Source organism: Carcharhinus amblyrhynchos, chromosome 2 (assembly GCF_965287045.1).
Source record: "Carcharhinus amblyrhynchos chromosome 2, sCarAmb.v2.hapA, whole genome shotgun sequence".
Classification (NCBI taxonomy): Eukaryota; Metazoa; Chordata; class Chondrichthyes; order Carcharhiniformes; family Carcharhinidae; genus Carcharhinus; species Carcharhinus amblyrhynchos.
The window spans coordinates 18,862,910-18,886,970 of NC_137325.1; the positions used below are offsets into that span (position 1 = coordinate 18,862,910).

The 24,061-nt window shown below is 41.9% G+C and overlaps 1 protein-coding gene across 1 annotated transcript in view; it reads left to right on the forward strand.

Moving 5' to 3' along the window:
• The window catches only part of cep72 (centrosomal protein 72), a 144,845-nt gene extending 121,022 nt beyond the window's left edge, over positions 1-23,823 (forward strand). The window contains exons 11-14 of the mRNA XM_080203009.1: positions 349-554; positions 3,204-3,324; positions 4,159-4,270; positions 18,556-23,823. Of these exons, the coding sequence (XP_080059135.1) occupies positions 349-554; positions 3,204-3,324; positions 4,159-4,270; positions 18,556-18,757 (641 nt within the window). The 3' untranslated portion in view covers positions 18,758-23,823. The remainder of the gene's footprint in view (positions 1-348; positions 555-3,203; positions 3,325-4,158; positions 4,271-18,555) is intronic.
• The last annotated feature ends 238 nt before the right edge of the window (positions 23,824-24,061 follow it).

Here is a 24,061-nt window from a genome sequence, read left to right on the forward strand (position 1 = left end):
TATGATTGCAAAGCACTTTGGTGTAAAGGGTGGCTCGGACCACTGGGAAAAACAATGGGTGCACAAAACTGCATTGATGCTACGATGTTCTGAACTTTTTCGAGCTGGGTCTGGTGAAGTCAAGGGTCGATAAGCCACTCAAAACGTAAGGCACACAACATGGATAACAGCACTGCAATGCAACAACTCCCCGAGCAAGTTTTTTCGCTGACTTAAAAATTTTGCATGGTGCTTAAAAAGAAAATGCCCAACTTTCAGACACTGCCAGCTTCTGGATAACCAGATTTGAGATACTGTACTTGTAATGTGTATTGCCATTGACATTCACTTTTATTGTTGTCTAAATAGATCAGGCAAGAAAAATGATGTGTGCCATGAAGGAGCAAGTGGCACTTGAAAACCAGCCAAAAGAAACCAAGAAGCTTCAAGAAGGGATCAACAAATTAAGAGCGAAGAATGAATCTTTGGAAACCTGTCTTTGCCAGCAGAAGCAGCAATATACTGAAGAATTCCAAAAGCTATCCATGCAACTAACTCAAGCTCAAAGAGACATGGTAAGAACTGGTCACTCATTAATTCAGCCTACACCTATGAAAGTCAGGTTGTGCAGAGGGCAATTGCCTCAACTGGATCAACTATCTCAGCAATGTAATTTTTAAAAATTGAGATTAACATCAAGCTTTTGGACAATACTCTTTCTATTACTGAATATTCTTTCCATCAAAGTGGTCCATTTTGCAGAGGGTCATGGACAGAAGGGGAGGCCATTCATTCAGCCCATTGAGCCTATTCTGCAATCCATTATAGGAGGCTAATCTATATTTTGAATCCATGTACTCACCTTTCTTTCCGATTTGATTCTCAGGCTGCATGGTGGCACGATGGTTAGCACTGTTGCCTCACAGTGCCAGGGACCCGGGTTCGATCCCTGGCGCGCTCTGTGCGGAGTTTGCACATTTTTCCTGTGTCTGTGTGGGTTTTGTTCGGGTACTCCGGTTTCCTCCCACAGTCCGAAAAATGTGCTGGTTAGGTGCATTGACCATGCTAAATTCCCCTCAACGTACCCAAACAGGCACTGGAGTGTGGGCAACAAGGGGATTTTCACAGTAATTTCATTGTGGTGTTAATGTGACACATATAAATAAACTTTAAACGTTAATACCCTTGTCTAAGAAAAAAATATTAATCTTAGTTTCAACAGCTTTTCAGAGAAGTGTTCCAAATTTCTGTAATTCTTTGTGTGAAGAGGTGCTTCCTGAACAGCCTAGCTCTGATTCTAAGGATCAACCTCATTCTTCTTGGTTCCGTTAGAAGAAGAAATAGTTTCTCTTGATCAATCCAATCGATTCTTTTAAACATCTCAATTAGATAATTCCTTAAGCTTCTATATTCAGGAGGATTAAGCAACCTATCCTCATAAGATAACCGTTTTAGCATCTTACACATACAATCATTTCAATTATGTTAATTATAGTTGCATTCAGGGGCAGTTGATGAGCATTAGCAACTGCGCAATTTGGGCCATTGATTTGAAAGAGCCTGACCTAAAAGGACTTTGCATGTGAACACCCAACTGGTATTAGTATGAACCTTTTGTGATTCAGGCAATTATTCCCATAGCACAGTTCCTGGCAGCCTCTGGGTCCATCTGCAGTGAGATACTGCAAAAGAGTTCTGAAATTACTGCGTGACAATAGGAACAAAATAATTAAATATTGGGAAAACCAACGGTACCATCTTTGGCCTTTACCAAGAAATCTGTTTCCTCACCAATGGTTCCTGATCATAGTGTGAAGCTGAGCCAGCCTATTCATAACCTTAGTAGCTTATTTGACCCTGCACTGAACTTCCAATATATATTCCAATATATTCTCACCATCACAAATACTACCTGCTGTAACATTGTCTGCCCCGCCTTATTCTGTCTGCTGCTGAAACCCTCATCCATGTTTTCGTTATTTCCAAATTAATCCTTTCTAGTACTGTGTGGAATATAAAAGGCTGCCCTTTCATATTCCATGATGTGGGTATGCCGGCGTTGGACTGGCGTAAACACAGTAAAAAGTCTGACAACACCAGGTTTTAGTCCAACCTATTTATCAAATAAATCTATATTATCAAATAAATAGGTTGGACTAAAACCTGGTGTTGTCAGACTTTTTACTTTCATATTCCACCCAGAATAAATTAGAACTCATCCAACCCCCTCTGACACCATTACATCATGTACGCGCCAAGTCCTGTTCCCTTCTTACCCTTGTACTCTTTGACATACATTGGTGTTTAGTTCACCAACATACTGATTAATAAATTTTCATACTTGTATTTCAATCCCTAATCGTCTTGGGGTTTCCCCTCTCTCAGACTTTCTACAGCCTGACAACCCTCCAAGAGCTCTGCATTCCTCCAATTCTGGCCTGAAATGCACCCCTGCTCCCTTCACTCTATAGTTGGTGGCTGTACCTTCAGCTGGCTAGACCATAAGATCAAGCATTCCAAACCCCCAAACCTTTCTGACTCTCCTACACTTTTTTCTTTAAGATTCTACATAAACTTCGCTCTTTAACCAAGTTTTTAGCCACCTGCCCCAGTGTCTCCTCCTCTCCTCCTATCCATGTTTGTCTGACCATGCTTCTATTAAGTGCCTTGTGATGATTTAATATGTTACAGGCATTGTACGATTGTTGTAAGCAGTCCAACTAATAAAATTGTTCCATAATGATAGCACTGTTTTCCTTGGGATTGCTGACACTATCTTTAAGAAGCATGAGCAGGTGGGAGGCTGCCCAGATGTGAATGAAAATGCATTGGGCACATTATTTATAGAAGTGTAGCAAAATACTTGATAATGTTGAGAACTCTTTGTGGCTTTTTGTTTTAATTTATAAGAAATTAAGTGTAAGTTTCAGGGCAGCAAACGAGAAATGAAACTAACCTCATTAGTCGTGGTATGATTGGGCAGAGCGGTGGTCTGGCAAACAGTTTGAAAAACCTTACAAGTAATGCATGAAAGCCAGCCTGATGGTGTGACAAATGAATATGGTCTCTGTCTCTTTATAGTGCAGTTAATGAACAATTAATTACTTGTGAATACAGTAAAATAAAATTCTGGGACTAATTGGGCAAGTAGGTGTTTGTTGGTTGGTTTTTGGCCCCTTTGTAACAAACTTTTCCATGGTTTTTGTTTGGCTCTGCTGTAACAGGAAACACTGAAGGATTGTTTGGGTCAGACGTTGGATGAGAAAAATCATTTACAGAACCATCTGATAAAACTAGAACAAAAAGCGCTCAATGCTTCCAGTTCCACAAACCTGCAAGTTGAAGGTGAGTCCCAATGAATGGGCCTTTTATGAATGCAGCACATTAGCATGCTTGCGTTGCGTGAACTTTGTGAAATAATGTGTGTTTTGAAAGGGAAAGCTTGTTTTATGATTAAAAACTAACCAGATTGCAAGCTGTGCAGTGCTGAAACCTTGACCCTGCAGCACTGATAGGTTAGGAAAATAATTCATTCAGTGTAATAGATTTATTAACACAACCTTCTGAGGATTTGGTATTTCTCCTTATTGGAAGGTTTAGGTGGCCTCAGCTGGCTTTAATGGAGGTGCTACAACTGCCAGAAGAACCATTTGTAATTGCTAAACTTCCCTGATCATGGTGTATAATGGCTGCTTCCATGGTCAATTGATTACATACAATCATAGAATCCCCTACAGTGCAGAAGAAAGCCATTCGGCCCATCAAGTCTCTTGTTTCTGAATCAATAGGCCTTGCATTCAAATGCCACTCCAGCACTTCACCTAGTCCAGTGCTGCACTGTCAAAGGCACTGTGCTCCAGATCAGGCAATAATCTGTGCTGTGTAATATTGGCTATGTCATGTTCCAAATGAATTAATTGGCTATTACGCACCACAGGCACTATGAATTTATGGAAAGCATTATATGAATGCAGATTATTTCCATAGCAGCAGCTATGTAGCTTATGTATTTCTAGAGTAGAGGCAGAAAAAAATGGAAAAACTCAGCAGGTCAGGCAATATCCGTGGAGACAGATGGAGCTGGAATTGCAGGTCATTGACATTTCATGCATTTTAAGTTCTCTTGTGGCGTAGACTTACTTTTCCATGGCTTATTTCCCTTTTTCTTTATATATTCAGAGCTGCAGGGTCACAACCAAAAGCTGCAATGTGAGATTGACAATCTGAAGCACCAAGTCCATTGTTACACCAAAATCCATGAACTGACTGATAAGCTCCAGGAAAGCCACAGGTAGCAGAAATTCAACCAGTGCATCAGTTCTCAAACCCACGTATTTTGAATCCTACCATATCACTGTACCGAAAAATGATGCGATTCACAAGATGTTCTTGTAGAAGTTTTCAGCTAGTTATTAGGAGGTTGCGTCCTTTGTAACCTGTTGCAATGGGTGGGTATTGCACTAAATCCCTGGGAAGATTACATAACAGGATGACTTTTTTTTTTGCAGCATCTCTCCCCCTAAGTGGTTAGCACTGCTACCTCATGGTGCCAGGGACCCAGGGTTCCTTGGGTCACTGTCTGTGTGGAGTCTGCACATTCTCCCTATGTCTGCGAGGGTGTCCTTCGGGTGTTCCGGTTTCCTCCCACAGTCTGAAAGACGTGCTGGTTAGGTGCATTGGCCACGCTAAATTCTCCCTCAGTGTACCTGAACAGGCGCCGGAATGTGGCGACTAGGGGATTTTCACAGTAACTTCATTGCAGTATTAATGTAAGCCTACTTGTGACACTAATAAAACTTCTTTAAAAATCCTTCCGAGTCATTATTATGTCCTTTAGTGCCTATGTATTATCCAGGTCTGTATTCACCTGTAGGGGCCACCCTCCCTCCCTCATGACTTGATCAGTGGGCAATAGAGGATGCAATCTGAAAGAAGGGTTAGTCGCCCTTGTGAAATTGTTTTCATCCTCTTGATGAGCATCCACCTCACTCCTGACTTAAAGGGAGTGTAAGTACTTAATATGCTATCTTTTTTCAGGAAATAACTCGGGGCAGAATCAGGTCTACTCTAATAAATGGGGGCCTGCCATGCAGTCACACAGATGGATTCCTCCAGTGTTGCAAGCATTTAATAGAATCATAAAATCCCTGCAGTGCAAAAAGAGGCTATTCGGCCCATTGAGTCTGCATCGACTCTCCACAGAGCATGCCACCAGGCTCTATCACTGTGATCCCACATATTCACCTCACTAATCCCCCTAACCTACACATTTTGGGTTACTGAGCAGTAATTTAACATGACCAATGCTCCTAACCTGCACATCTTTGGACTATGGGAGGAAACCAGAGCACCCGGAGGAAACCCACACAGACCCAGGGAGAACACACAAACTCCACACAGTCACCCAAGGCTGGAATTGAACCCGGGTCCCCAGTGCCTATCAACACCTTAAGCGAGGCTGTCTCTTTTTTATCCTTCATTCCTGTCCCAATTCCCTCTGAAAATGTGGGTCACTGAATTCTCTGAAGAGTAGGGTGAGAAGCTACAACAGAGGCAGGTTTCCTTTGTGTAATTTTTGGTGTACAGTTGGACAAATTACAGGCAGTCCAGGGACTACGTGGACGTCATAGTCAGATGTCAGAAATTAGGAGACAGTCCGGGGGAAAGAGAGCATGCAGTGGGGGGAATCATTGGGAACATGGTATGCTCCAGCTGCAGGGAGGGGTAAGGGCTATGTGCTCCAGGGGAAACGAGCGCAGCTTGGTGTGTAGGACTGTCTCACTCACTCTCCCTGTATTTGGCTGTGTCTGCATTGGGGTGCAGATAGAATGGAACGGTAATTAATGGCATCAGCAGCCTGTAGGTTGGAAACACATAACTTAAGATGGGGTGGGCAATAGGGGTACATGAAGGCCTCCTTGGTGGCTCACTTCACTCAGTGACCATGCGCATAGCATCTAAATGGGTGGGTAGAGGTCCATGTAGGGCCACAATACAGGTGATGGGCTTGAGGGATGGTGGATAAGGGTAGAAATGTCCACCACAACAACAATGATAAGGAAAGGTAGCATACAAAAGAAATTAGGGATAATATTAAATCCAAAGATGAGACATATAAAATTGCCAGCGAAAGGGGAAGCCTGAGGATTGAGAGCATTTTTGAATTCAGCAGAAGAGGACAAAAAAATTGATCAAGAGGGGGGAGTTAGAGGGTGAGAGTAAAATTGAAGGGAACATAGAAAAACTTCTATAAATATGTGAAGAGAAAATGATTAGCGAAGAAGAATTTGGCTCCCTTACAGTCAGGAGCTGGGAAATTATACTGGGGAGCAAAGAAACAGCAGAAGAATTGAATACATACTTCGGTTTTGTCCTCACAAAAGAGGGCACACATAACCTTCCGGAAATGTCAGGGAACCAAGAGTTTAGTGATATGGTAGATTTGAAGGAAATTAATGAGAATTTAAAAAATGGTGTGGGCAAGTTAACAGGATTGAAGGCTGACAAATCACCAGGGCCTGATGATCTACATCCCAGAGCATTAAAGGAAATGGCCCTGGAAATAGTGGATGCATTGTAAACTCTGGAGCAGTTCCTACCGATTCCGAGTGGCATGCAGTGACTATTGGGGTTCTGCAGGGATCAGTGCTTGGGCCCCAGCTGTTCACAATATATAAATGACCTGTAACATTTCCAGTTTGCTGATAACACAAAACTGGATGGAATTGTGAGAAGGATGCAAGGACACTTCAAGGTGATTTAGACGGATTGAGTGAGTGGGCAAACGCATGGTAGATGCAGTATAATGTGGCAAAATGTGAAATTATAACTTTGGTGTGAAAACAGAAAGGAAATTATTTTGTAAATGCTGATATATTAGTAAGTGGGAATGTACAAATGGATGTGGGTCTCCTTGTACACCAGTCAATGAAGGTAGAGAGGCAGGTATAGCAAGCAAGTAGGAAGATAAATGTTGGCCTGGTTGTTTCCCTAGTTGGGGAATCTAGAACCAGCGGACACAATCTCAGGATACTGGGTAGACCATTTAGGACTGAGATGAGGAAGTATTTCTTCACTCAAAGAGTAATGAACCTATGGAATTCTCTACCAGATTGAGGAGGTCAAGTCTTTGAATGTATTCAAAAAAAGAGATGGATAATTGTTTAGCTTTTGATGGCATCATGGGGTATGGAGAGAAAGCGGGAATATGAAAATTGAGATTGAGGATCAACCATGATCATATTGAATGGCACAGCAGGCTCGAAGAGCCAAAAAGCCTGCTCCTCCTCCTAGTTTCTCTGTGTGGGATCCGTATTGCTGGGAGAAACTGGAGGACAATACCTCCTCCTCCACATCATGTGTTTGCAGGTTATATGTCAGACAGGGATGGTGAGAGAGCGAGTGTTGAATGCCATTACTGGGGAGGCGATAACCTTGTGGTATTATTGCTAGACTATTAGTACAGATACTCAGCTAATGTTCTAGGACCTGGGTTCAAATCCTGCCACAGCAAGTGGCAGAATTTGAATTCAATAAAAAAAAATCTGGAATTAACAATCTACTGATGACCATGAAACCATTGTCAATTGTCAAAAAAACCCAACTGGTTCACTGATGTCTTTTAGAGAAGGAAATCTGTTGTCCTTACCCAGTCTGGCCTACATGTGATTCCAAAGCAATGTTCTTGACTCTCAACTGCCATCCAAGGGCAACTAGGGCAATAAATGCTGGCCATCCAGCCATGACCATGTCCCATGAATGAATTAAAAAAGCTGTACCAGAGTAATGGTGCTGGCTCAAAATGAAAGTAGAATTACAGAATCCTTACAGTGCAGAAGGAGGCCATTTGGCCCATCAAGTCTGCACCAACGACAATGATTGACCATGCTAAATTGCCCCTTAGCGTCCACAGATGTATACGTTAGGTGGATTAGCCATTATAAATGCATGGTGTGGAGGGGAGGGTGGCCTGAATGGGATACTCTTTCAGAAAGTCGGTGCAGATCTGATAGGCCAGATAGCCTCTTTCGCACAGTGGCAATTGTATGATGTCGTTGTGAGTGACCAGTTCCAGTTATCAGCCTTTTGTGATGCAGTAGAGGACATCTTGCTACTTACTGCATTGCTGTAGATAATCCGATGATGCAGGGTTACTTAACCCCGCAGACACCAAAATGCCTCATTTTCTTTCTTGTTAAACAGGGTGAAATCAAGTTGATAACATAAAGTTGTCTGAAGCTGATGTCAATGGGAAAAATGTATTACTCCAGGAACTGTTTGGCTCTGGCACAGTTAGATTGTGAAGCATGTGCTCTGAGATTTGTGCCACCACACTGCTCTCATTGAGAGTTTGTTTTTCTCAGTATTTGAAAGAAAAATTAGGTATATTACATGAGGTGATTTGAGAACTGGAATGATTTTTACGCATATGTGACAAAATAGAAGCACGGCATGGTGGCACAGTGATTAGCATTGCTGCCTCACAGCACCAGGAACCTGGATTCAATCCTGGCCTTGGGTCACTGTTTGTGTGGAGTTTGCATGTTCACCCCATGTCTGCTAGGGTTTTTTCCAGGTGCTCCAGTTTCCTCCCATACTCCAAAGATGTTGATTGGCCATGCTAAATTGCCCCTTAGTGTCAGGAGGATTAGCAGAGTAAATAGTTAGGGTTATGGGGATAAGGCCTGGGTGGGATTGTTGTGAATGTAGGCTCAATGAATATAAGAACGAGGAGCAGGAGTAGGCCATGTGGCCCCTCGAGTCTGCTCTGCTATTCAGTAAGATCATGGCTGATCTTTTCGTGGACTCAGCTCCACTTACGCACTCACCATAACCCTTAATTCCTTTACTGTTCAAAAATGTATCTATCCTTGCCTTAAAAACATTTAATGAGGTAGCTTCAACTGCTTCACTGGGCAGGGAATTCCACAGATTCAGAGCCCTTTGGGTAAATAAGTTCCTCCTCAACTCAGTCCTAAACCTGCTCCCCCTTATTTTGTGGACATGCCCCCTAGTTCTAGTTTCACCTGCCACTGGAAACAACTTCTCTACTTATATCTGATTTATTCCCATCATAATCTTATTAATGGGCCGAATGGCCTCCTTCTGCACAGTAGGGATTCTATGAATCATCGTGATGCAGAATATGCAAATACCCAGAATACGCACAAAATCAACACTATTACCCCTGCTTCTGCATCTCATGTTGTCTCCATAAATCAAACCCATACACTGGGACACAGTATCGTTTGTTTCCTGCACGTGCAATGATGGGTATTGGCAGCCACCTAGCGCTACGCTGTAGGCAGAATTTTACTAGCACGTCTGCCTGAGGTTCATACGATCCCGCCTGAGGGCAGTGGAGAATGCCATCCTCCAAGCCTTGCCCGCCCCTGGAATCAGAGTGGCCGTACTGATAAAATTTCGGTCAGTACTATTGAACACATTATCGAGGCTGATAGGCTGTAAAGTGCCGAATCGCAAGGTGAGTTGCTGTTTGTTGCACTTGCTCTAAATGTAGTTCACAATACCTGAGACGCAGCCATACTAAGATCTTATATTCCTTGTTTTATATTTGTAGTGGCCTAGCACTTGACTCTACCTCAGTGGCTTCAGTTCATTGCTTGTGAACCTTTAGTGTTTCACCCACTAACATCCTCCAGTTTCTGTACTGACCTTATAGAATCTCTACAGTGCAGAAGGAGAAAATTCGGCCCATCGAGTCTGCACTGACTCTCTGTTAGCACATTGGTAAATCTATTCTCGAAAGATTCATTGTTCATGGAAAATGTAAATGAGCACTTAAATTGATTGTGTTGATGCAGTACATTTGTAAGCCTGAAAGTGCTGAACACAGCCAATTCCCTTTCAGTTGTGGGAATTGAAGTACTTGCACACAGACGTTGAAATATTTATGTGGCAGTGCTCCTGATGGTTGCTCAAAGAAGGACAGTGATTTTGGGAAGTGCAGAACTAGGCAAGCAAATGTTATGAACTCTCAACAAATTGTGGCCATATCCAGGGCTTCTACCATGACACTTCATAAGAGGAATTCCTATGTGTCTGGGAGAGTTAGTTCCAAAGAATGCTGAAATGCATTACAGCATGCTAACTCAATCACCTATTACTAATGACTCTTAATGCTTATAATGCCATTGATGGACAAACTGGAACCAGCTCACACATTACCATTTGTGGTAGTCCAATTCTGTACCCTGAAGAGACTAACTCTGTAATAGGTAATATATATATGATGATTGGTAATAGGAGTCGCCTGTGTAACAGCAACCTAATTAAGATAACTTATGGAAACTTTTACCATGAAAACAACCATTTTCTTATTGATCTGTTTTCATCTTACTAACTGTTCATACTTCCTTTTTTTATATTAAAGAAATAAAAACAATAATTTATTCTTACATTCTTCACCAAGAGAATGTACAGGCAATCTAATTTCAGCCCACTGCTTTGTTCTGGACTATAAGAACAGTCACTTGATAGTACAAGACTTGAATATTGCAGCAAAGAGAGACGTGGAGTTTTAGGCTTGCGCACATCAGGACAAACGCAAGAATGCCAAATTTACAACAATTCATACACATCATGAGGAAAGGATGCAGATTGGTTGGCAAAGATCGGCTGAGATGTTGTCATGGAAAAGCATTAGGAAAGAATGAGCTCCAAATAATCTCCTGGGCAATTGGAAAAAAAAGCACAGGACATATTCTGCTTGTTTGCAGAGAACAGGGTCCATGTATAGGAATGTATGTCAGTTATAGCAGGCATAAATGAACCATGTAACAAGCTCGATTGATTTTCCTAATTTGGTTGTTAGTAATTATTAGCGCACTCAGAGCTCAGTGCTGCCCAATCACAGAATCACATCTAAATGTAGCCTTTTTGTTTTGGGTTTTGGCAAATGTCGGCTGGTTGAAGATGGTACTGCGCTTATTACAACCAACCAAAAGACATGCGGTTTAATTCCATAACGTTGGTATATATAGACTACGCACCTGGCATCACACTGGCATTGAAATACGTACGCGATTTTGCTGAACTGTGTGGTAGGTAGAATGAATTTTTAGACTAAGAGCAGCATTCTGTTAGTGGAAAATATCACGTAGCCATTGTATTAGTAGCGGTCTAAAATGGCTTCCTTAGCCTGCTGTTCAAATTTCTGAGATACTTTGCCTGTACAGGGTAATTTGAGGTAGCCAGGGCCGTTTTTAAGTCTGAAAGTGGCAGCCTTTGGTGCAGTTGGAAGTTCATCCTATATACAGTGAACAGTAATCTGATCAGGATAACTATTAGCCCATAGGATAGCTTTATGTTCTATTTCTGCACCAAACTTGCAAGGTTAGTGCTCTGTTTACAAGGTTGCTAATGAGATTCATCTTATACCACTTGGAGCTATGTAGACCCCAACATATATGTTGACTGCTGAAGCTTGTGATAACTAATGGAGCAAAACCCATTAGCTTATTTCTCAACTAGCATGTCAAGGAAAAGGTGCACATCGGACAGTTTCATCTCCAAAGTGAATTTGATCGCACAATGGAGTGTATTAATGTGCATAATTATTACATGCAGCTAAGATTCAAAGATCATGAATATATCATCCACATATTATAAATACTGAACATAAAGGAGCTTAGGGCTGATTCCATTAAAAACATATTTCTCGTGAAAAATAACAAAAATGTTAATGGGCACTGGACTTAGAGTGGATCCTTTGGCTTCACCGTCTATTTGGACATCGTGGTGTCATTAAAACTGAACTCAGCTGTTCAGATTGCTAAGTTCATAAGTTAACAAAGAACAAAGAAAATTACAACACAGGAACAGGGCCTTCTGCCCTGCAAGCCTGCACCGACCATGCTGGCTGACTGAACTAAAACCTCCTACCCTACCGGGGACCATAATCCCTCTATTCCCATCCTATTCATGTTTTTGTCCAGACACCCCTTACAAGTCACTATTGTATCTGCTTCCACTAGCCACCCCAGCAGTGAGTTCCAGGCACCCATTACTAGAAAAAGACTTGCCTCGTACATCTCCTTTAAACCTTGCCCCTTGCCCCTTGCACCTTAAACCTATGCCCCCTAGTAATTGACTCTTCGACCCGGGGAAAAAGCTTCTGACTGTCCATTCTGTCCATGTCTCTCATAATCTCTAAGTTCAATGAATACAGGTTCAGAATCCTGCCGTGATATAGCGAGTTGTCTCACAACACCAGGTTAAAGTCCAACCAGTTTATTTGATAGTAAACCCACAAGCTTTCGGAAATGCTGTTCCTTCGTCAGGTGTGTGGAAAGTTCTGATCAGAGAAGGGCCTATAAAGGCTCACACAGTTTACAGAATACTGATTAGAATGCGAGTCTTTACAGCTAACCTGCTATTCAAGTCTTAAAGGTGCAGACAATGTGAGTGGAGATAGCACTAAGCATAGGTTAAAGAGATGTGTATTGTCTCCAGACAGGACAGTAAATGAGATGTTGTAAGTTCAGGTAAGTCATGGAGGTTACAGATAGTGAGACATGAACCCAAGATCCTGGTTGAGGCTGTCATGTGTGCGGAACTTGGCTATCAGTCTCTGCTCAGCGGCTCTGCTCTGTCGTGTGTCATGAAGGCTGCCTTGGAGAATGCTTACCTGAAGATCAGAGGCCGAATGCCCTTGGTGATAAACACATCAAGTTTTCCAACCACATTCAGATGTTTTACATGAATGCCATGGAGGAACATGCCTAGATGTTGCATTGTCCACCCTTGTGTCTAGTTTCATATCGAGAAGGTGCCCAACCTCACTGACCCACCATTAAAGAAAGAAGGTGGACCTCCTGAAAATGAAGATAGATCTCCAGGAGCACTCTGAGACTCAAAGATGGACTTCCTGAGAATGAAGATGGGTCTCCAGGAACATTCTGAAGCTGGAAAATGGACCCCTCCAGATCACCAAATCTGGAAGATCAACCCCAGACACACAACCAACCCACTGCTATGTTATTCCATGTCCACGGTTGCAGGCTGCCTCCACTCCAAACTCCGGAAGCAGCTCTAGGCATTGTTCAAGTATCTGCACATATTTCCAATCCCTCATGGCGGGCACTGGTGGAAGATCCTGCTGTAAATTCACACCACTGCCAAAATGATTTCTGGGCCTCCCATCATTATCTTGCCTGTGCCCACCATCAAATCTGCTGGTGGAGGCTTGGGTGAATTCTGCCCATTGTAATTTTAAACCTTGGTTGCTTTATTTCCCCCTTTTCCATAGCCCAGAGTTCCTGAGGCATGTTATAGTATCACAGCCGAGCTCCCTGAACTTTGATCTGGAACTGTACTGATCTGCATGATTTGGACCTGTACAAGGTGCTGTTTCTACTCACAAGACCATTGCCAGCACTCAGCCAGCTATTGATAGCAACAGGCACAAACTTTGGACAAAACATATGTTGCCACGGTAAATGTAATAAAACTCCCCCATTCATTGCTGTGTAGAATTTCAGAGTACAGTTTTTTGAATAGTTAACCTCGTCTTATCTTAGCAGAAAGGAAGTAATAAAGAGCCATAACGAAACACTAGGTCGAAATAAGGAGCCAAACAGATCAGGTCTGTCTTACAAATGAGACTTTAAAATGTGCCCCTGTGCATAAAATATCCCATGGCAATTTCAAAAAGGGAAAGGGAGTTCTCCCAGGGTCCTGCTAATGTTTATCCCTCAACCCACATCGCAAATAGACTGTCTAGGGGCAGCATGGTGGCATAGTGGATAGCACTGCTGCCTCACAGCGCCATGGACCAGGGTTTAATTCTGGCCTTGGGTGAGTAACTGTGCAGAGTTTGCACATTCTCCCCATGGATTTCCTCCGGGTGCTCCAAAGATGTGCGGGTTAGGTGGATTGGCCATGCTAAATTTCGTCTCAAGATGTGTCGGTCAGGGGGATTAGTGGGGTAAGTACATGGGATTACAGGAATAGAGCCTGGGTAAAATTTTCTGTCAGAGAGTTGGTGCAGACTCAATGGACTGATTGGCCTACTCCTGCACTGCAGGGATTCTATGATTCTAATTATTATCTCATTGCTGTTTTTGGGAGCTCACTATCCATAAATTGGCTGTCTCTCTTCCCCCCACAAAACAATGGCTGCACTATAGGAAGTATTTGATTGGCTCTAGACAGCTCTCATCGTCCATGACCACTAACCTTTCAACTAAAGCCATTTTGGAAAGTCACTCTTATTACTAGCTAGCAAAAGATAAAAATTATTTTATTAGTGTCACAATAGGCTTATGTTAACACTGGAGTGAAGTTACTGTGAATATCCCCTAGTCACCACACTCCGGCACCTGTTCGATTACACTGAGAGAGAATTAATGCACCTAACCAGCACGCCTTTCAGACTGTGGGAGGAAACTGGAGCTCCTGGAGGAAAACCATGCAGGCACTAGGAGAACGTGCAGACTCCATACATACAGTGATCCAATCTGGGAATCGAACCCAAATTCCTGGCGCTGTGAAGCAGCAATGCCAACCAGTGTGCCACTGTGCCGTCCAGAGAAAGTAGAGGCAACCAGTATGGACACCAGAGGAAAGGAGCTTTAAGTAGAAGGAATCTGTAAAGTAATTCAGCAGGACGACACCTTGCTTATTTCCATTGTAGCAGGCTACATATAAGACGACTGTTGGTTCACCAGGAAATCAGCAGGGCTGGAAAAGAGAGGCTGTGGTTAGAAACATAGTCTCATAGTTTGGAAAGTAGTAAGTCAAGACTCAAAATGGGATGAGGACAGGGCAAAATCTCTATCATGGCTTCTTGTAAAAAGGGACAATAACTCCTTTTGCATCACTCGTTCCAGGAAAATAAATTTCATGCGACTTGGCAGTATTCAGCTCCAGACAGCCATGAAACGCAAGCTAATAAAAAGTTCAAATATGGAAAATCACAGCCACTTCTGGGATTCAGACCTCCCTTTGTTAAGGATGCACCTTTCTCAGAAAATATAACATCAGCTGTCTTGTCTTTCTGCCTCCCCACGGACAACAGCAGCACCAAAACTCAATGGGTGTTAGACAAATATAAAATGGATCTCATTGACCTTTCATTGCATTGTGATGGCTACTCATCCTAAATAAAAAGCATTGGCTGTCTGAAACTTGCAGACTGTGAAAAGCCATGACACTTCTGCCGGTCTAACAAAGCACCTTATTCAGGAAAGGACTTTAGACTTGTAACAGTGATGAAAATATGTTTGCTACCTGCTTTTAAAGTGTAAGAGCAGAAGCAGTTTTAAGACTGATTCCATCAGGAACACTGCCGAAAGTATTGAAACAACTGCAAGACACAGCCAAGGCTACACCTTTGAAATGGGAGAAGAACTTTTTCCTCCCCCCCACCAACCTCCTTGCAATTCAACTGCAAGAAACTTTGCACCTTACTGCTTTTACTCGACCTCCACTCCAATGAAAGCATAAATTCATCAAATAAACTAGGCCTATTATAAAAAGAGGCTGAAATAATTTCAGATTGTAATTGCATTTTTCCTTCTTCATCTGCATCCAATCATTCTGTGTGTGATAGTTTTTTTTAAAGTTAAGGTTTATTTATTCATCACAAGTAAGGCTTACATTAACACTGCAATGAAGTTACTGTAAAATTCCCCTAGTTGCCACACTCCAGTGCCTGTTTGGGCCAATGCACCTAACCAGCACATTTTTCAGACTGTGGGAGGAAACCAGAGCACCTGGAGGAAACTCATGCAGACACGGGGGAGAATGTGCAAACTCCACGCAGACAGTGGCCCAAGCTGGAAATGGAAACCGGGTCCCTGGCACTGTGAGACAGCAATGCTAACCACTGTGCCACCATGTCATGCCACTCCAGTGTGTGGGATCTCGCATTTTAAACACCCAGGACAAGTGTGATAATCTATAATATTCTTTATTTTTAAATTCACAAAAGCTTGCTGCTGGAATCACTTAATTTGTTGAGTCATTGAGTGTCTTTAAGACAGAGATGTACAGATTCTTGATCAATAAGGGGACCAGGGATTATGGGGAGAAGATATGAGAATAAGAATCACATCAGCCATGATTGAATGGTGGAGCAGACCTGATGGGCCAAATGGCCTAATTCTTCTCCTATATCTTATGGGCTTATGGATTATCCACTTTGATGGTAGAACAAAACACACTAGCCTCATGTGTTAAAACACTTTGATCACAGACAAAGTCTGTCTGCGCATTGAGGTTGGTAATGACACTACATAATGACACTTTCCTTTCTGCTCTGCAACCTCTTGCTATGCCCGGCAGCTTACTCAGTAGTGTTGACAGCAAACAGATCTGTTCAGGAACAACTTTAAAACATATTCACCTGTCAAATGTTTGAAAAAGAATAAAGTTACATTAGATTTGAATTCAGTAAATTGGTGCATGCCTGCATTCAGTACATAAACTACGATTGCAATGGCGACAACCGTACTTGGTTTTTGATTGTGTGAATATATATAAAGGTTACACAAACCCCCCTCATGCTGCAGTTATTTAGAATCTGGAGCATTCTCTAGTACCATTTTGAGGGTGTATCTTCCACAATGTTCCCAAGGTCAGTATTCCTTCTCCACCTTCTATTCTCACAGTGCCAGGGGCACAGGTTCGATTCTCTGCTTGGGTCACTGTGTGGAGTCTGCACATTCTCCCCGTGTCTGCATGGGTTTCTTCCCACAGTCTGAAAGACATGCTGGTTAGGTACATTGGCCATGCTAAATTCTCCCTCAGTGTACCTGAACAGGTGTCAGAGTGTGGTGACTAGGGAATTTAGGAGAGTAGCGACACTGTCTGTGTCACTATTCTCTATTCTCAACTCTATTCATTCGTGAGATATTGGCTATCTTTAGTGGCCCGAGAGAGTTAAGAGTCAACCGCGTTGCTGTGGCTCTGGAGTCACATGTAGGCAGACCAGGTAAGGATGGCAAATTTTCTTCCCTAAAGGACATTAGTGAACCAGATGGGTATTTCTGACAATCGACAATAATTACATCGCCATTAGTAGATTCTTAGTTCCAGATTTTTTTTATTGAATTCAAATTCCACCATCTGCTGTGGCAGGATTCGAACCTAGGTCCCCAGAACATTAGCTGAATTAATATATTAGTGATAATACCACCAGGCCATCTATTCATCCATTTGCTCCAGCTCATGACAGCAACAGCCTACTGGGCTGATTGTCACCTGCATATGTTGCAATACCCTCCACACTAGTTTCTCCCTCTTAATGCGGACACCCACGTCTAGTATATTTTGGCCCCTCTCTTGAAGCAGCCTGGCTTGAAATTTTAAGATAGAAATTGAGTACTGCAGTGAAGAGACAGAAATGTTAGGAGATGTGTAGAAGGAGGAGGAAATGGGGAATAAGGTCCAGCAAGAATGAGTGTGTGTGCCAGAGTGAGGTGGACCGTAGTGAGAGGTGTATTTAGTCATATAGAGAGAGGAAAGAAGTGGAAGAAAGCCAGAAGAGAGAGAGAAAAAGGATGAGCTGGAAGAAAGCAAAGGAACTGTTTCAGGTGGAAAAGAATTTTTTTGCTGTTATACCAGCCAAAAATTATATAGATACTTTTTGTTCACCCCCAAGTGCTGAGGAATATTTTTAAAGTTTAAAGTTTATTTCTTAGTGTTAGTAGTCTTACATTAACACAGCAATGAAATTACTGTGAAAATCCCTGAGTTGCCACGCTCGGGCACCTGTTTGGCTGAACTGAGGGAGAATTTAGCATAGCCAATGCAGTTAACCAGCATGTCTTTTTGGACTGTGGGTGGGTTTCCTCCGGGTGCTCCGGTTTCCTCCCAGACACTTGGACAACATGCAGACTCTGCGCAGAGAGTGACCCAAGCCGAGAATCGAATCGTGGTCCCTGGCGCTATGAGGCAGTAGTGCTAACCACTTCCTGTTACTCAATATAATTGTTAAATTGCTTCATGTAAGCAAGGAGTAAATGTTTAAATTAGATTGAATAAACAGTGGAGTTTTGTTATAGGCAATATCGTAAATCAGATTTGGTAAAATTAGGTACATTCAGGACTATATACCAAGAAGGGTTACCCATTATTTATTCTGTAAGGAATAAATCAGGAGCTTGATAACATTTGGGCATGTCCTTGCATCGCGAGGAATTTGCTGGTATCAGGATCGCATAGATGTGGGTTCTACAGGATTATAAAAATCTGTTACTGTTTAGCCGTTTCCAAGCAACCTGACATAATATTAATACACAATCACACTGTAAATGGTAGCATAAAGTGGTCTCTTGCATATCCTTTGTTTTATTCTTCTACAGCCAACTTTTCAGTTCCAAAGTTATTTTTGAAACTTGAATTCTGTGCAGTAATTATGGATGTACAATGCTTATTTTATTAGCCTGCTACTGACCTTTATCTCAAAACAAAAAAAAGTGGATAGTTATTATAAAAACGTGTATTAAAGTAATAGAGTGCTGTAGTGTTTCCAGTGTTTGAACTATTGCTTGTCAATACTCGGGATTTGTTAAGCAGAGGAAAAGGCACTAATTGCTGTCTTCATTCCAGGGCACTGGTGTGCACAAACGAACACTTGCTGAGGGAACTGAATGAAACCCGAGCCCGACACAAAGCAGAAGTGGACCAGTTGCATTGGAGCTACGTTCAACTCAAGAAAACTCTGGAGCAACCCCCTTGCAGCACAACTATCACAACATTTGGCAGCATGCCATCAAGCAGAGAAGTTAAAAGCCACATGCAGTTAAAGTAGAACCGCCCCCCCCACCCCCCCAAAAGGCTGAGAAGACTTGCAAGAAAAATTTACAAAGAGCCCTCTGCAAAGCCATGCTCACTAGTGAAAGCTCTTTCCATCAATACAAAGTCTACTAACTCCTAGCCAGAAATGTGTCAGGTGTGTTTACAGTATGTGTACAAAAGATATAGGCCAGAATCTTACCACTGTTCACACTGGCAGGAATTTCCCATCCCACCACAGTGAACGGAGATTCAGCTAGCTGCCAACTCTCCGATCTTGCTGCAGCGGGAACGTGGCATGAATGGGCAGTAAGATTGTGCCTGTAGATTACAAAATGCAATTAATTCAACCATGCTTCTGATCTGGTCTGCTTCAGAATTTTGTAATTTTTTTCAATTCTTGTGCCTTCTGCTGGTTTTCCCATCCATTTGACTGCAAATGTCCTGAAGTTTACAAATAGTCCTGCAGAAGCTGGTTATTTATTTGAATGCTTACAATATATTTTTACTTATCTCTTCCTTACATAAGCAAGTTCTCAAACTCTCATTCTGTGCTTCCAGTGGTTTCAGGAAGTTGCTATTTGACAGAAATGGACTGAAAGCTCCATCTTATGTTTCTATTCAAAAATGTCAATATGCAACTATTTGGAGATTTTTTTTTAAGGAAAGTGAGGAAACAATGATTTGTGTTAATGTTACAAAGTTAGAGGAGCAGGCAGTTTTAAAGTTCTTTATTGTGCATTCCAACTATAAAGCAGATGCAAACTATTTTTGTACCTTTGGTATATAGACTGCCTCTCTGTAAATCCTTCTATTTATTTGTTTAAACCATTGTTTACTTATTAGTGTCACTAGTAGGCTTATATTATCACTGTAATGAAGTTACTGTGAAAATCCCCTTGTCACCACACTCTGGTGCCTGTTCGGGTACACCGAGGGAGAATTTAGCACGACCAATGCATCTAACCAGCACATCTTTCGGATTGTGGGAGAAAACCAGAATACCAGGAGGAAACCAATGCAGACACGTGTGAAGAATGTGCAAACTCCACATTGATAGTGACCCAAGTCGGGAATCGAACCCAGGTCCCTGGCGCTGTGAGGCAGCAGTGTTAACCACTGTACCACCCCTTCTCTCCTTCGTGGTGACTTCCCTCTTCTGTGTGCCATCTACGGCCAATGACAAGTGGCTCAGCCTATGTTTCCAGGTCTATTGAAACCATTGGGAAACTGAACACCAGGGTTTAAACAAACAAACAAATAAATAGTCTCCACTAATTTTTGACAGCAAGTAGGGCAACTGGGGATGGGCAATAAAAATGTTGGCCTATCAACCAATGCTCACATCTCATGAAAGAATAAAAGAATTTTCCTAGCTAACTCATTTAACCTTCCTATATGATCTTTTAGTTAACTCATTGCCTTCCTATGGAAGATCCTACCTAACTCGTTGTCTTCCAATAGGAACTCTCTAGTTAGCTTTCATCATCTTTTTACTTAACTCGTATGCACTCCAGATAAGAGATTCCAGTTAACCCATGTCTTCCTCTCTCAACTCCTCCATTATTAAATAATTTGACTGCATATCTGACACTCAGTACCGGATGAGCAAAAATTCCCTCTAATAATTATTCTGAAGATTGAAGCCATTGTTTTCAGTCCCTCTGTTCCTCTACCATTCTGCCCCAGCCCCTCCGTTAATATTTCATCAAAAGCAGAGCAAACAAAAACCAGCCCTTGTTCAACATGACAAAATGTCTACATCACAGGCTGTAAAACTTGTGTCTGTTTGATTATGAGTCCAGCACTCAACAATCCAAAGACGCTTAAAGCAGACATGATAAAACCATTCCCAAAATGCAGACAAGCTGTTATTCTCGTGTTAAACCAGGGCAAGAAAGCAGAATTTTTCAATTTATATAGCTGTCATTGTAGCAGATTTTCTGAGTGGATACACATGTTGGTTACTAGTTACTGTGGCAAAGAGACCAAAAGTAATGCCTTTGGACTAGTCGTCATCTTGTTGCAAGGATTAGATACAATTTTGGTAAATTAAGAAATGCCTCAAGATGTTTTCAAACCTCTCCACCTGGCCAAAGAACTTTGGAAGTAGCTGTTTCATCTTTGCTCATTTAATGAATTCTTCCATTGGCTGATTTGACAATGGCAGTAATAATGTTGAGGGTATTGGTGTAATGTTTGTGCTGAGATGCAGGATCTGTGATGTTTGCTTTTCAAGGTTATGAAATTAATGCAGATTTCTGCCTGGAGATTCTGTGGGAGAGCTGATTCCGGTTCCCAGGAATTTGCAGTGTTTAAGTTCCTCTTATAAGCATGGAATTTTAATTGGTTGGATCATAGTAGATTAACTGTTTCTATCCTAGGGTGAAACTCCACTGGCCTGATTTTTGTCTGTACAGACACATAGCTGGAACTCTAGAATCTTGCCCGCCACAGAATGGGTGTGGGCGAGGGTCTGACAATGGAAATCTCGGGTGGGAATTTCCAGTCTTGCCCGAGCAAGGCAGTAAAATCCCGCCCGATCGAATTTACTAACAACTCTAATATTCCCAAATGCTCAAAAGGCAGAACAATTGATAAATTTGATTAATTTAATTTGTTTCGACCTGTTTGAGGCTACTTGACTTGTCTTTAATTTGCAGTTAGTTTTAGTACTGCATGTCATTTGTTTTTTCACTTGACTATTTGGTTGCCTTAACAAAAGTCTCTTAACACTAAGGTGCTTCGCTTGGTTCGGCGATCTGCTTTCCTCCCTAAATTTTTTTCTGAGCTAACTGTATATTGAGTGTTCAAAGAGGGTTTGTTTCTCCCTTCCATATCCCTTTGCTTTTCCATCCATTTGTCATATTCTCTAATGATAAACAGAAGTTACGGTAGCATGCACCACCCCCTCCCCCCCCAACCACCACTACCAACTATTGGTGCAGACCGATTTAAGTTGACCAACTTGTGCGAATGTACACCGCTATCTGTACAAAGTTCCAAACAAGCAGTCTCATTGATTCAGTCTCTATACATGGATTGTAGGCAGCAATGGCACTTTGTCATTGATTCTCTTTGTCTTATCTATGTTGGAATGCTATAAAATCAGTTTGAATCAATTTAAACCCAGAAGTGGAGTGGTCTGCTCTGTCATAGTAACAGTTTCAAATCCATTGGAGATAATATGTGTATCATATTATTGATTTGCAATATCTAATATTGTGTTTACTTTTCCCTTGTGAAGTACTAATTGTCATATTTAATCTCATGCTCCCCTATTATAGAATCCTACACTGCAGACAGAAACCATTCAGCCTGCTATGCCTATCCTAGCTCTTTGAAAGAGCCAACCAATTCATTGTTTTGTAAATATTATGTAATAATTTTAAGCACCATTTCTGTACCAGCAAATCTTAGTTAGCATTACTACCACAAACATTCCAATTCAGAACACTAACTGATTTCAAACCTTTGTGATAAATAAATTGCTTCCACTGATACTGCTGAGATTTGCTGGACCAATAATGGGGATTAAAATGATTGTTTCATACCTTTGCATAAGCTGTTCATCCCTCTTTGGGGAGCAGTGGGTGAGTGTTCGAGGGATTCACAGGCTGATGATCAACAAGTTGAACCTTATCACAAGCATTCTTTCCATGGCCAACGTGTTTGCACATTCTCCCCATGCCTGCATGGGTTTCCTCCGGGTGCTCTGATTTCCTCCCACAGTCCAAAGATATGCAGGTTAGGTGGATTGGCCATGCTGAATTGCCACTTAGTGTCAAAGGGACTAGTTGGGGTAAATGCATGGAGATAGGGCCTGGGTGAGATTGTGGTGAGTGCAGACTTGATGGGCCAAATGATCTCCTTCTGCACTGTAAGATTCTATGAAGTCCTGAAATGGAAATTGAAGCTAGGGCTTCTGGATCAGAGGCAGGGCACTACCAACAGTACCTTGGTTTAAAATGATGTCACAAATATATTACACAAGTTTGACTTAGCCTTTGTCAAGATACCACATGTTGCATGAGGTTAAATCTCATGGGATCTAGGGTGGAGTAGCTAAATGGATACAAAATTGACTTGATGACAGAAGCCAGAAGGTGGTTGTAGAGGGTTGTTTTTCAAACTGGGGAGCCTGTGACCAGTGGTGTGCCTCAAGGATCAGTGCTGGGTCTACTGTTATTTGTCATTTATGCTAATGATTTAGATGAGAATTTAGAAGGCATGGTTAGTAAGTTTGCAGATGACACCAAGATTGGTGGCGTAGTGGACAGTGAAGAAAGTTATCTTGGATTGCAACGAGATCTTAATCGATTGGGCAGGTGGATGGTGAATGGCAGATGAAGTTTAATTTAGATAAATGCGAGGTGATGCATTTCAGTAGATTGAACCAGGCTAAGACTTACTCAGTTAATGATAGGGCATGGGGGAGAGTTCAGAACAAAGAGATCTTGGAATACATGGTCATAGCTCCATGAAAATGGAGTCACAGGTGGACAGAGTGGTGAAGAAGGCATTCAGCATGCTTGGTTTCATTGGTCAGAACATTGAATACAGGAGTTGGGACATCTTGTTGAAGTTGTATAAGATATTGATAAGGCCACATTTGGAATACTATGTATAGTTCTGGTCACCCTACTATAGAAAGGATATTATTAAACTAGAAAGAGTGAAGAAAAGATTTATTAGGGTGCTACTTGGATTGATGGTTTGAGTTATAAGGAGAGACTGGATAGTCTGGGACTTTTTTCTCTGGAGTGTACAGGGCTGAGGGTGATCTTTTAGAAGGCCAAGAAAATAACGAGGGGCATAGATCAGCTAGGTCGTCAATATCTTTTCTCAAAGGTGAGGGAGTCTAAAACTAGAGAGCATATATTTAAGGTGAGAGGGGAGAGATAACAAAAGTGTCCAGAGAGGCATTTTTTTCACACACAGGGTGGTGAGTGTCTGGAACAAGCTGCCAGAGGTAGTAGTAGAGATGGGTACAATTTTATCTTTTAAAAAGCATTTAGATTCTTACATGGATAAGATGGGTATAGAGGGATATGGGCCAAATGTGGGTTTAAAAAAAGGACAACATGGGCCAAATGGCCTTTTTCCATGCTGTAAATCTCTATAACAAGTGTTCCAACTGCGCTAGTTTTAAAAAACTCTTATCACTGCAACTGTTTCCAGACTGTTGCAAAGCGAGGTTCCAGGAATTTTTATCTTTTAAATCCCATTTGTAAGAACTTTGGTGCCACAAAAGCTCAATTCATACTTCATCTATCCCACCAACAAATTGTTGCAGTAAGAGTTTGTACAAAGTTTCCAT